This window comes from Notechis scutatus, chromosome 14, assembly GCF_049901735.1.
Source record: "Notechis scutatus isolate UNSWTSFEM ecotype Mainland chromosome 14, rNotScu1.2, whole genome shotgun sequence".
Lineage (NCBI taxonomy): Eukaryota > Metazoa > Chordata > Lepidosauria > Squamata > Elapidae > Notechis > Notechis scutatus.
In genome coordinates this window covers 1,492,668-1,506,475 of record NC_142022.1, presented here as the reverse complement: position 1 = coordinate 1,506,475, position 13,808 = coordinate 1,492,668, and the positions used below count along the sequence as shown (strand labels likewise).

Here is a 13,808-nt window from a genome sequence, read left to right as displayed (position 1 = left end):
AACCCCCAAATTCTCTCCTGTGTCTTTAAGACTTCCTTGGTTGGCTCCAATTCCCACTCCTCCCCAGCCACGATGGGCAAAGGATTATGGGAGCAGTAGTCCCCCCTTCCCCGCTTCTGGAAGGCCACGAAGCAGAATGGGATTCATTCTTCTTTTCTTCCCGCAGATGTCAACGAGTGCCAGAACGGTTCGCTGTGCGCCCACGGAGTTTGTGTGAACACGCTGGGGTCCTTTAAGTGCCAGTGCCCGGTGGGCTTCCAGGCAGTGAAGGACGGGCCACGCTGCAAAGGTGAGAGAGGGAAAGCAAGGGTCTTGCAACGAACTCCTGGGAAGCGTTCTTTGTGGCGGGGGAAAGAGAACTTTTGAGCATGTGCAGAAGGCTTGTCTGTCTGCGTTTTCCGAGCCTCTGAAGCCATCGGTTGTGTGAATAAAATTTGGGCCAGCGTTTCGATTGAAAAAGATAAATAGAATGCAAGATTCTGTTCAGTGTTTCTCCAGTGTATAGCGACATTAAGATGTGTGGACTTCAACTCCCAGAATTCCCTGGCCAGCGTGCATGATCGGCTGGGGGATACTGGGACTTGAAGTCCACACGACTTAGTGCTGCTAAACCTGGGAAACACTGATGCAAATTGTCTATTCTCCTGAGATTAGGGAAAAGGGAGGGCTGTGTGAACGGGCACGTGGGCATATCCAGAAGGTTTCAATATAGGCAGGAAGAACCAAAGAAATTCTAATTAAGGCAACGCCAATGAGGAAACGCAAACAAACGCAGACCAATACTGGGAGGTCAAGTCACTGCAATGGGCAGCAAGCCTCACACTCCCTCACACTGATGGCAATAGCTAATCGGGTAATAAAATGTCTGCAAGGAAATCACCCAGCTCAGAGAGCAGCAAGGATTAAAATACTCAATCTCAGCCACATTTCAGCTACCAAATCTATTTAAATATTCTGTTCTGTCCTGTCCTGTCCTATCCTGTCCTATTCTATTCTATTTATTCCATTCCATTCCATTCCATTCCTCTATTCTATTCTATTCTATTCTATTCTATTCTATTCTATTCTATTCTATTCTATTCTATTCTATTCTATTCCATTCCATTCCATTCCATTCCATTCCATTCTATTCTATTCTATTCTATTCTATTCTATTCTATTCTATTCTATTCTATTCTATTCTATTCTATTCTATTCTATTCTATTCTATTCTATTCTATTCTATTCTTTATTCCTCTGTTCTGTTCTATTCTATTCCATTCCATTCCTTTCTATTCCATTCTATTATTATTCTGTTTTATTATTATTCCATTCTATTCCAATCCATCCCATTGTATTAATTTTATATACTCCAATGACTGGGCAGCATATAAATTTATTATGATAGATAGATAGATAGATAGATAGATAGATAGATAGATAGATAGATAGACAATGAGAGAGAGATAGATAGATAGACAGATAGATAGATAGATAGAATGAGAGAGTAGAATGAATGAATGAATGAATAAAATGAATGAATGAATGAATGAATAGAGGACAGATTGATTGATTTGTGGGCTGTGGCTATGACTGAGCATTCTTACAAGTAGCATGAGAGATAAGAGTGCCAAGAAGCATGTGCAGAGTTCTCTGCCACTTCCTGAGGGTCAATCCTGACCAGCTTTATAACTGCACCTGTCAATTTGAGATTATTCCCACTAGCCTCTGGGCTAGAAAACACGACTTCAGAGCAACTCGCCATCCCTGCCCTTTTTTGCCGATAAAAACGGGGGCATCGTCTTTATTTTATTTTATTTTATCCGAGCCTTTTCTGCCCTTCCAGACGTGAACGAATGTGACTTCCCCGCCGCCTGCATTGGGGGCGAGTGCGTGAACACGGTGGGCTCCTACCAGTGTCTTTGCCGGACTGGATACCAGTTGGAGAGGAATCGAAAGTGCCAAGGTTTGTGGCTCTGGGTGTGTCCGCGTGAGCGAGCTCGCCTCCCGTCTCCCTCGTCATCAAGTTGGGGGCTCACAAGGGAGCCCCATGTTTTTGTAGAAGGGGCACCTGATCCGTGATTCAGGTGTGCCCAGATCACCTGTTAGGACCCAGGTGGACAAGACAAGCCCGGCCTTTAGAGCAGGGGTGTCCAACCTTGGCAACTTGAAGACTTGTGGACTTCAACTCCCAGAATTCCTCAGCCAGCAAAGCTGGCTGAGGAATTCTGGGAGTTGAAGTCCACAAGTCTTCAAGTTGCCAAGGTTGGACACCCCTGCTTTAAACTGTGCCTAATAAAACAGTGAAGTTAAGTTGAAGGCATTACCAGACTTTAATGTATGTTTGGGGTTTGGGGTTATTTTGAGAGATTGCGGGTCATCACACCCACTGCCTGTCAGAAGCCAATCACACACACACCCCGCTCTGTGAAGGCAGCCAGCTCTCCATCTGGTCAGATGCCCGAGGGGCTTGGGACAGACTTGTCCTCAGTCCCTGGCCTCTCCAGACATTGCCAAGGGAGACAACACCTGCCATCCCTGTCGGACAGTCTCGGGTCCAACTTCTCCTCTTCCTCCTCCAAACCAGGACCCTGTTCATTACCAAGGCTTCCGAGACTGTAATTAAGCACATGCTCGGTTAAAACAATTCCTGTTTTATTTCAGTGTTGGGAATTAAGTTCATTCCCAGCTGGTAATGAGTCCCAAACAGTTGCTCGAGATAAGCACCCACCTTTCTTTCCTGTTGAAGTGCTGCCAACAACAGAAGTGCCAAATGAATTATAAAAAATCAACCGAAGTACAAAGTCCACACAGCTTCAAGGATTAATCTGAACAGAATGAACGACTTTGCTTCCTGCAAAGGTTTCTCTACCTTTGCCTGTCCTTTATACCTTATGGGAGGGGCCATCACCTCCCAGCCTTACTCCCGAGTCGCCCCTTTTGTCTCAGCTGCTCTTACCTTCTAGCAGCTCTGTGCAAAAGCGCACTGGGAACAGGCTCCCTTTGTTCCTCGGCCTCACCGCTGCCAGACTCCGGAGGCTCCAGAGTCAGCACCCCACTCCCAGATGGTCCTGGCCCCATCTCTGCATCGGAGGCAGGACCCTCGTCCGAGTCCTCCCCAGACTCCCGGACTGGTCCCCGTTCTACCCAACTGTCCAATTCCGCTGCCGTCTGCACCGGCTGCCGGCGAACCACAACAGGCCCCGATGGGACCATGAGATCACTTGTTCCCCATGGATGATCCGTTCTGTGTGTCAGGATCAGCTGGTGCAAAACCGTCTGCAAAAGCTGGCGGGATCCCAGCAGGATTCACCTTCCCGGAGGCTCAAGGAAAGCCTCCAGAGCGTGGGGAGGGCAAAAACACCCCCCCCCTTCCCACCATGGTGCAGGAGGCCGGCTAAGCCACACCCACCATGGCCACGCCCACCCAGCAACCAAGCAGAGGACCCTTTGCTAAAATTTTGGAAGCCCACCCCTGAATCCGAGGTACGAGCACCTTTCTCTTCCTGCCCCAAACACCCCACTATGCCTCCCCAGACATCGACGAGTGTGCCCGAGATCTTGACCTCTGCCAGCCGCACGGGGTGTGCGAGAACACCGAGGGCTCCTTCGTGTGCATGTGCGAGGAAGGATTCACGCTCGCCAAAGACCGGCAGAGCTGCGAAGGTAAAGCGGAGGGCGCGAAGGGGGTGGGTGGGTGAGGTGGGGACACCACCGGAGGTGAATTCCCGACAACGGAGTTGAACCTTTCCCCGCTGCAGAGCTGCCCCACCATAAAAAGGAGTGTTACCTGAACTTCGATGACAGCGTGTTTTGCGACAGTGTGCTGGCCACCAACGTGTCTCGCCAGGAGTGCTGCTGCTCCCTCGGGGCCGGCTGGGGAGATCACTGCGAGATCTACCCGTGTCCCGTTCTCAACTCGAGTAAGTTGGGCATCTCCTGGGTCCGATTCTCAGTAAATTTGAAAATTATCCTTGTATTATTGTACTAGCTGGATACCGGGGCTTCGCTACGAAACTATGTGGTTGGGCTTAGTTTTTGGGGAGGAAAATAGGGAAATAAAAATTCTGCCTCTGTCTACTAGCATCCATCAGTATTCATCTGGCTAGTGTGTGAGAAAGTTGAGGGCTGTTTGGAAACAAACAATATTTGCTGTGTGAGCAAGAAGGAGACAGCAAGGAGCCTGGGCGTGGCTTAGCTCAACTGTTGTGTACTAAAGCTGCTTGGTGCTGTGAAAGTAAAACCGAAACTGAAACTCCTCTCCTCTGCTTGTGTTTTGCATGTGGAAGAGATTTCTTTTCAGGTGGGGAGGGGGAGTAGAACTCCTTAGCATCAGAGCACGTTAATAATAATAATAATTGTAATATAGGAAATGCTAATGCTCTGATGGTCATCTGGAAGAATCCTTTCTTAGTGAGCACCTAGAAGCCAAGAGGAACATAGGGGCCAAATTTCAAGTTTGTAGGCTTTACGGTTCCGGAGATGTTGTGATGATGCGTGAGGGGCCTTTCGCTTTTATAGAGAGAGAAGATTAAAAAAAGAAAAGAAAGTCATCCTTGTTCCAAACTCAGCTTGAAACAGAATGAGAGAATAACAGTTGGAAGGGACCTTTGAAGGTCTTCTAGTCCAACCCTCTCATCAGGCAGGAAGCCTGATACTATTTCAGACAAATGGCTGTCCAATCTCTTCTTAAAAACCACCAATGTTCGAGCATCCGTAACTTCTCAAGAGCTGTGGTGGCACAGTGGCTATCAATCCGAATAGAGCTGGAAGGGACCTTGGAGGTCTTCTAGTCCAGCCCCATGCTCAAGCAGGAGTTCCTATACTATTCCAGAATGGTGACTTGACCTTCCCCTGTCTCTTCTTCCTTCCCTGGACCAGTTGAATTCCACACTCTGTGCCCAGATGGCAAAGGATTCATCCTGGATGAGACCATCCTGAACTACGGCATCCCAACGCATCGAGGTGCATTTTGGGGGGCGCTCGGCCCTGAAGTACGGAGGAGGGAGGCCTTGTGAGGCGGCCTTGGTGGGAGCAGAGGGGGGCAGCGTCTCCTCGCCCCCCTCCGGGGAAGCCGGACAAAGGGGAGCAGCTCTGGGTCTGGAGGTGCTTCTGGTCTTCTCGGCGTGGCCGTCAAAGCGGGATGTGGGGATGGTTACATCTCGGGGTTGGCCATAAGACCCCTGTGCCATTTTGGCAACGTGGCATTTTGTTTAATGGCCTTCTCTTTCTCCTTCATCTCTTTCTCCTTCTACTCCTCTTCCTTCTCCTTCCATTCTTCCTTTTTCACCTCTGGCATCACTTTTTTCTTCTCTTCTTCCTCTCCTTCTTCTCTTCCTCCTCCACCTCCTTTCTCTTCTTCCTTCTCCTCTTTTCTCGTTTTCCATCTCTTCATCTCTCTTCGTCTTTTTTCTTCTCTTCCTTTCCTTCTCCTCTTCCTCCTCCATCCCCTTTCTCTTCTTCCTTCTCCTCCTCTTTTCTCGTTTTCCATCTCTTCATCTCTCTTGTCTTTTTTCTTCTCTTCTTCCCTTCCTCCTTCTTTATCTCCTTTCACGTATGTCTTCTCCTTCTCTTTTCTTGTTTTCCATTTATTTGTCTCCTTTTCCTCCTTCTCCATCTTCATATGTTTTCTTCCCTCCCTCTTTTCTCCTTTCCCTCCTCCTCCTCCTCTTCCTGCTCCTTCTTCACCTTCTTGGTTCCCATCTCTTCATCTCTCTTCTTCTTCCTTCTCAACCTCTGTCTTTTTTCTTCTCTTCTTCACTTCCACCTTCTCTTCCTTCTTTATCTCTTGTCTGTCTTCTCCTCTTCTCTTGTTTTCCATCTCTTTGTCTTTTTCCTCCTTTTCCACCATCTCTTTCCTTCTCTTCTTCCTTTCCTCCTCCTCCTCCTCCTCCTGTCCTCCTCTTCCTGTTCCTGCTCCTATCTCACTTCTTCTTCATTCCTTTCTTTTCTTCCTCCCCTGCTTTCTATCTCTTCCTCTTTCTTGTTCCCTCTCCTCTCCAGACATTGACGAATGCAGCCTGTTTGGCGAAGAGATCTGCAAGGAAGGGAAGTGTGTAAACACCCAGCCGGGCTACGAGTGTTACTGCAAGCAAGGCTTCTACTACGATGCCAACCTCTTGGAGTGTGTCGGTAGGAAGGGAAGCCCAGAACGGGGAATAATTTTGACCTCTGAGTAGCAACAGAGGAAGAGTCAGGCCATCAGAGCTGACTTGCCATTGTCAGGGTTCCGGCGATTGCCCTAATTAAATCATGAGACTCGAATCGAGCTTAAAAAAATTCAAAAGATTTATTAGGAGCAAATGAAGCCAACTCTGGCATACATAATTTACAGTCACCTGTGACTGTGTTTCTTCCCTCCCCCCTGGGTGTATCATAAATCAGATTCTCCAATGAAGCACCTTCACGGGCCGGGTGTCATCCATCACATTCTCCAATGAAGGATTTTCATGGGCAGAAGATCCGGTAGCCCAGCTACAATCTTTGTAGATAAGGGTGGGATGTACCTCTGGTTTTAAATTGCCGTGATGCTCCTTCAGATTCTCCCTTGTTTATGGCAACTCAAAAACAGGCATAGGAATGCTTTACGAGTTGCCAGCCATTCAGAAATGGGGGAGGGGGGGATTAGTAGATACCTAGGGAGAGGCATGCTGAGGAACGCATGTGAGCCTCCTGTGGCCTGAGAAAGTTGCAATGGTTGTTAAATATGAAAACTGGCCATAATTCACATTTTTCAGTGCCGTTGTATCTCTGAAGGGGCACTAAATTGAATGGTTATAAGTCGAGGATCACCTGTAATTCTAAAGGAGAAAGATGCTGTAATTCTAATTTGAGGCTTTGTGAATTAGCATTTGGGATCCCGGGCTTTTCTGGAGACTCCTGGCTGTGAGTTCCTACTCTCTCTCTTCTGTCCTAGATGTGGATGAGTGTTTGGACGAGTCCAACTGTGTGAATGGACGCTGCGAGAACACTCGGGGCAGTTTCCACTGTGCCTGCCCAGCCTCCACCACGTACGATCCGGCCCAGAAAAAGTGCATCCCAACCAGCAAAATTGGTGAGCGCTTGCTAAATGTTTTTAAGGGAGTATTTCTCAACTTTGCACACTTTAAGATGAGTGGACTTCAATTCCCAGAGTTCCCCACTCAGTATTTTGGTATTTTTTCCTCCCTTTTTTTCCTGTCACTTTCCTTCCTTCCTTCCTTCCTTCCTTCCTTCCTTCCTTCCTTCCTTCCTTCCTTCCTTCCTTCCTTCCTTCCTTCCTTCCTTCCTTCCTTCCTTCCTTCTTTTCCTTCATTTCTTTCATGCATCCTTCTATTCTCCTTCCCCTTCCTTCCTTCTTTCCTTCTCCTTTTCTTTCTTTCTTTCTTTCCTTCCTTCCTTCATTTCTTCCCTGCATCCATCTATTCTCCTTCCTCTTCCTTTCTCCCTTCCATCCTCCTTCCTTCCTTTTTCTTTCCTTCCTTCCTTCCTTCCTTCCTTCCTTCCTTCCTTTTCCTTCATTTTTTTCATGCATCCATCTATTCTCCTTCCTCTTCCTTTCTCCCTTCCATCCTCCTTCCTTCCTCTTTCTTTCTTCTTTCTTTCTTTCTTTCTTTCTTTCTTTCTTTCTTTCTTTCTTTCTTTCTTTCTTTCTTTCTTTCTTTCTTTCTTTCTTTCTTTCTTTCTTTCTTTCTTTCTTTCTTTCTTTCTTTCTTTCTTTCTTTCTTTCTTTCTTTCTTTCTTTCTTTCTTTTTCTTTCCTTCCTTCCTTCCTTCCTTCCTTCCTTCCTTCCTTCCTTCCTTCCTTTTCTTTTCCTTCATTTTTTCATGCATCCATCTATCCTCCTTCCCCTTCCTTCCTTCCTTCCTTCCTTCCTTCCTTCCTTCCTTCCTTCCTTCCATCCATCCATCCATCCATCCATCCATCCATCCATCCGATTTAACAGATTAACAGAGTTGGAAGGGACTTTGTAGGTCATCTAGTCCAACCCCCCGCCCAAGCAGGAGACCCTACACCATTTCTGACAGATGGCAGTCCAGTCTCTTCCCTCCCTCCCTCCCTCCTTTCTCTCTTCTTTCCCTTTCTCTTTTTCCAAAAGTTGGGTTGCTTAAAACCAAAGCCACGGTCCCCAGATCTCACCCTGTTGGATTTCTATCCCATCGCCCCCGTTTCTCTTCTCTTCCCCTCCCCGCCCTCCCACCCCCGGCTGCAGACAAAGTGACCGATCGACGGGACGTCTGCTGGCAACTCCGGGGCGAGGACGGGATGTGTTCATCGCCGTTCGGTGGCCAACAGTTGACGTACGAGGAGTGTTGCTGCCGCCATGGCAAAGGGTGGGGTTACCAGTGCCACGCCTGCCCACCACGCAGCCCAGGTAACCGGGGGCGTTCTGGGAAGACCGGCATCTCACCTTTCCTTTTGGCACCGGCTCTGTATTTCAACGACAGCGTGGGAAATCCTCCCAAGGTGGGCTGATTAGGAAGGTCGAAATTCTAGCCAAATCTTTTCCAAAATGAGCATTTACATTTGGGAGCTGAAGATTTTTAGAGCATGTGCAGAGGTCCCGTACCTTTCTTGCACAATTAGGGAAGGTGCATTTGCAGGAAAGCTCAAACTGCAGCATCCTTCTTTGTGCCTGAGGGCTTGTTTGAGACCGCTTGAGCCAGTTTGCTTTAGTGGTTAAGGCACCAGGCTAGAAACCAGGAGACGGTGAGTTCTAGTCCTGCCTTAGCTATGAAAGCCAGCTGGGTGACTTTGGCCCAATCACCAGGAGACGATGAGTTCTAGTCCCGCCTTAGGCAGGAAAGCCAGGTGGGTGACTTTGGCCCAATCACCAGGAGGCGATGAGTTCTAGTCCCGCCTTAGGCAGGAAAGCCAGCTGGGTGACTTTGGCCCAATCACCAGGAGGCGATGAGTTCTAGTCCCACCTTAGGCATGAAAGCCAGGTGGGTGACTTTGGGCCAATCACCAGGAGATGATGAGTTCTAGTCCTGCTGTAGCCATGAAAGCCGATTGGGTGACTTGGGAGTCTCTCAGCCCAACCTACCTCCCCGAGTTGTTGTGGGGAAAATAAAAGGAAGAAGGAATTACAAATATATTCCGCACCCTGAATTATTTATGCAAATAATTGGGATACAAATATAATACATCTTGTGGGCGCTCTCGCAAAATGGCTCTTCCGCTTCTGTGCCAGCTCATGGCCTCTGCCCACCTCCGGAAGACAAATGCCCGGGGACAGGATGATGGCCATTTCTCTCTCTCCCCAGGCTCCAACTGCCAATCTGGTCCGAGCGAAAGCAATTCCTTCTGGGACTTCAATACCCCGTTCGGAGAGGTGCATAAAGGTGAGCCCAAGTGGGGAGCGAAGCCCACCTGCCTGGATAACACCATTGACTGTGGAACTCCCTGACACAGGACGTCAGTAGGCCCAAGAGGCTCGATTGGGCAAAACGCTGAAGAGCCCCTTGCCAATCGTGATGCTGGCTGGGTTTTCCTTCCAGGGTTTTTGCCCCGTTCTGTCCAGTGTCTGGGAGGTGTCGGGGAAAGAGCACCACTCAGAGCTCAAGGGATTTGGTCCTCTAGGAGGGCTCTGCAGGGGCCTTTAGCCTGAGCAAAGCGGCTCTCCTGATGTTCTGCCAGGCTGGGACCCCCAGGGCTGTGGTGCAGATGAGGGACCCAAAGCACTCCAGAGAAAGGAAGAGGAAGGTGGGGATTATGGGTATGATTAGTCACGTAAGGTTGTCTGTCTGCCTACCCACCCTCTTCTCTTCCTCCCTCCTCCCTTCTTTTCCTTCCTTCCTCCCTCCCTCCTCCCACCCATCCCTTAATCCTTTCTCCCACCTTCCTCTCTTCCTTCCTTCGATCTCTTAATCCTTCCTTCCTTCCTCTCTCCCTCTCACCTCCCTCCCTCCCTCCCTCCCTCCCTCTGTCTCTCCCTTCCTTCCTTCCATCCATCCATCTCTCAATCTTTCCTCCCCCTTCCTTCAAACTTCCCTTCCTTCCATCTGTCTTCCAGTCCTCCCTCCCTCCCTCCCTCTCCCTTCTTTTTCATCCTCCCTCCCTCCCCTCCTTCCCGCCATCCTTCAGTCCTTTCTCTTTCTTCCTTCGATTTCTAAATCCTTCCTTCCTCCCCCTCACCTCCCTCCGTCCCTCCCTCCCATCCATCCATCTCTCAATCCTCCCTCCCCTCCCTCCATTTCTTCAAACTCCCTTCCTTCCTTCCTTCCTTCCTTCCTTCCTTCCTTCCATCCATCTTTCAGTCCTCCTCCCACTCTCTCCCTTTTTCATCCTTTCTCCCTCCCTCCCTTCCTCTCCCTTCTTTTTTATCCTCTCACTCTCCCTCCCTTCCCTCCTTTGATCTCTTATTCCTTCATTCCTTCTTTTCTTCCTCCCTCTCATCCCTCCCTCCCTCAATACTTCTTCCCCACCTTCTTTCCTTCAAACTCCCCTTCCTTTTCTTTCTTCCTTCGTTCCTTCCATTCATTCATCCATCCATCCATCCATCTCTCGCGCCTTTCTTTCCTCACCCTCCCTCCCGTCCATGTCCTCCCCTCTTTTGTTCAAAACTAGCAAAAAGCATCATAAACTGAGCTCACATGACCTCAGGATGCCCCCACTGGCCATAAAGGCGAGCCATTTGCCAAGCACCTGAATTGTGGCCATGGGATTGTGGGCGTGTGCGTGTGAAGCCATCCTAACTCCAGAACCAAATCCTAAGTAGCTTTCGGGAGGCCCATCATAACTTCGACCAGTCACTAAGTGAGAGGTCGTTAGTGGAGGACTAACCTATACCTGTTTTCTACGTTTGCCAATGTTTTTTTTCCCTTTTTTCCTGGCTGAACTGAACGGTGGTTCTGCCTCTGGATGCAGGAAACATCTGGCTGCACGCTGGGAGCACACAGCAGGCGATTCCCTGCCTTTTCCAGATGTTTGGGCCTTTCTGATCTGAACATCTGTTTCCTTTTGGCTACAGAGGCCGACAGTTCCGAAGAGGATTCGGACGAATGCCGCTGCCTGAACGGACGCTGCATCCGCACCCAGCAGGGTTCTGTGTGCGAATGTCCCACCGGCTTCCAGTTGGACAGCACTCGCACCCGCTGCCTGGGTAAGAGGGCTGGGTGGAGGGCTCCCCCGCTCCTGGGCCACCCTGAGATTCTCGGCCAGGTGAACCCTTGCGAGGATGTGGCAAGCGAGCGTTTAATTTCATGCTCTCAGGATTAGGTGGAGCCTCTGGATAGCAGTGCAGTCTATCTTAGGATGCCAGCAAGCAGGCTCCACCCTTTGTGGCACCCTGGTCACGGATGCATCAACTTACAATCACAATTCAGCCCAGAATTCCCATTGCTAAGTGAGACAGTCGTTAAGTGATTCTTGCCTCATTTTACCATCATTCTTGCCACCATTGTTAAGTGAATCAGTGCAGTTAAGAAGATGGATGGATGGATGGATGGATGGATGGATGGATGGATAGATGGAAGGAAGGAAGGAAGGAAGGAAGGAAGGAAGGAAGGAAGGAAGGAAGAAGGGAGGGAGGGAAGGAGGGAGGGAGGGAAGGAAGGAGGGAGGGAGGGAAGGAAGGAAGGAAGGAAGGAAGGAAGGAAGGAAGGAAGGAAGGAAGGAAGGAAGGAAGGAAGGAAGGAAGGAAGGAAAATAGTAATAGCACTCTGACTTAGATACTTCTTCGCAGTGCTTCACAGCCCTCTCTGAGCAGTTTGTTAGACTCAGCCTCTGGCCCTCAACAATCTGGGTCCTCATTTTACCGACCTAGGAAGGACAGAAGGCTGAGTCAACCTCGAGCCGATCAGGATCAAACTCCTGACTGTGGACAGAGTTTGCTTGCAATTCTGCATTCTAACTGGAAGGAAAGAAGGAAGGAAAATAGCAATAGCACTTAGACTTATATACCGCTTCCCAGTGCTTTCCAGCCCTCTAAGCGGTTTACAGAGCCAGCCTATGGCCCCCAACAATCTGGGTCCTCGTTTGACCCACCTTGGAAAGCTAAGTCAATCTGGAGCCTGGTGAGATTCGAACTGCCAAACTACAGGTGCAGCCGGCAGTCATCAGAAGTTGCCTGCGGTACTGCACTCTAACCACTGCGCCATCCTGGACGCTGCAATGGTTGTAAGTGTGAAAAACGGTCCTAAGTCCCCTTTCCCCCCTCCCCCAGGGCCACCGTAACGGTCACTAAACAAAACGGTCGTAAGTTGAGTACCCGTGAGCAGGATATTGTTTCTTTTTCTCCCCAAGGCCGAAAACGGAAGAAGCCTCCTTCGTCCATCCTGTGACCTCTTCCTTTCCTTTATAGATATTGACGAGTGCCAGGAGCTCAACCAACGAGGACGTCTGTGCAAAACCGAGCGTTGCGTCAACACCAGTGGTTCCTACTTCTGTACCTGCAAGTCCGGCTACTCGCGGTCCTGGCCACACGGAATCTGCGTTCCTCAACGATAGCGTGGCGTGCCGACCACGGCGTGGAAAGATGGTGGGGACACGTGTGACCATCCTTGAGTGCCCTCCCCGGTCGTGGGGTGCTTCTCGCTGTCCACCATCAGAAAAACTGGACCTTGGCCTTTTGGAGCAGCCTTTTGGGGGGTCTAAATTCCCCAAGGCAGTTCTCACTTTATTATATGAACCTTTTAAAAAAAGAAAGAAAGTTGTACCAGCTACTATGTGGGGCATTGATTTTTTTTGCTATAGAATTTTATACCTATTTCCGTTTCTGTTCCTTTTTAACCCGCTGGATTTGTTAGGGTTTTGTGTGTGTTTTTTTTTTAAAAAAAACAAACAGTTTGCACTTGTTTCTATAGGATTCAGAAATTTAAAAAATAAATTCTTTTGTACATAATAGACATTGGTGGAAGGAAAATAAAAAACGGAGACTTCAAAGTATTAAAAAAAAAAAAAGGAAATTGCCATACAGATTTGACGGTGTCTGATTTGCTCTCGGCGGCAGGAGAAAGGAAAGGTTTGATTACAACATGGTGTCAACTCATAAAATAGTTCTATGGTCTTTTTCGAGTTGCCAACAGAAAGGAACGGGGCAGCAGTGCAGCTACTTGGAAACCGAAACTGCATTCCATAAATGTTTTCAGAGATAGTAACTAGGTGACCGAAGTTTCTGCCGTGCAAAATTCTAACTGGAGAGCATGACTGATGACTCTGGGCTATGGATGTGTCCCATTGGAGAGTATGAATTACGATACACCCAGGGGGTGGTGGGGAAACCAGGGTCAAGGGTGACAATGAATGATGTGCCGGACAGTTTAACTCCCAATAAATCCTTTTGAAGTTTTGGAAGTTTGGCTTGAGACTCAGGATTTAAGTGTGGGTAACTGCCGGAATCCTGACACAGTGGGGCATTTTAACATTTTCAGGCAAAAAGCACGTTTATCCCTACCCAAATATTTATATTTTTAACCATCAATCCCACATCTCTGTGATTCTATGGGAATGCTGATATTTTTTTAAAAAAGTTATGGTCCTTTGTGGACAACTGAGCTTTGTGGGTTCCTATCACACATCCCCATGGTTTGCTCAGTTCATCCAATTTTATGAATTTGCACAAAATACTACAACTACAGTAGAATCATGAGTGGTGCAGGTGGCCTAGAGGTGGCGCTTTCCCCTCACCCTCAGGAGTCTGTGAGTTCGATCCTAGGGAGAGGCAAATATTTCTCGGCACAATGAGAATATATCTGCCGAACAAAACTCCGCATTGGTGACAGGAAGGGCATCCAGCCAGTAAACATAGAGCTCCATTCAGTTGTGCAGACTCCACTCCGCAAGGGTTTATGGCATCGTTAAAAGAGGATGATGATACAACTAGGATCATAGCACTACATCACTCAGTA

The 13,808-nt window shown here is 48.6% G+C and overlaps 1 protein-coding gene across 4 annotated transcripts in view; it reads left to right on the top strand.

Moving 5' to 3' along the window:
• Positions 1-13,250, top strand: part of LTBP3 (latent transforming growth factor beta binding protein 3) — a 45,737-nt gene extending 32,487 nt beyond the window's left edge. For 2 of the 4 annotated variants that reach the window (XM_087943682.1, XM_087943680.1), the window contains 11 exons: positions 167-289; positions 1,826-1,945; positions 3,517-3,645; positions 3,741-3,902; positions 4,861-4,944; positions 5,983-6,111; positions 6,896-7,033; positions 8,171-8,332; positions 9,225-9,302; positions 10,931-11,062; positions 12,263-13,250. In XM_087943682.1, coding sequence (XP_087799808.1) covers positions 167-289; positions 1,826-1,945; positions 3,517-3,645; positions 3,741-3,902; positions 4,861-4,944; positions 5,983-6,111; positions 6,896-7,033; positions 8,171-8,332; positions 9,225-9,302; positions 10,931-11,062; positions 12,263-12,408 — 1,403 coding nt within the window. In that variant the 3' untranslated portion in view covers positions 12,409-13,250. Of the gene's footprint in view, positions 1-166; positions 290-1,825; positions 1,946-3,516; positions 3,646-3,740; positions 3,903-4,860; positions 4,945-5,982; positions 6,112-6,895; positions 7,034-8,170; positions 8,333-9,224; positions 9,303-10,930; positions 11,063-12,204 lie in introns of all 4 variants that reach the window. The other 2 variants (XM_087943683.1, XM_087943681.1) reach the window with 1 other exon arrangement.
• Positions 13,251-13,808: the final 558 nt, after the last annotated feature.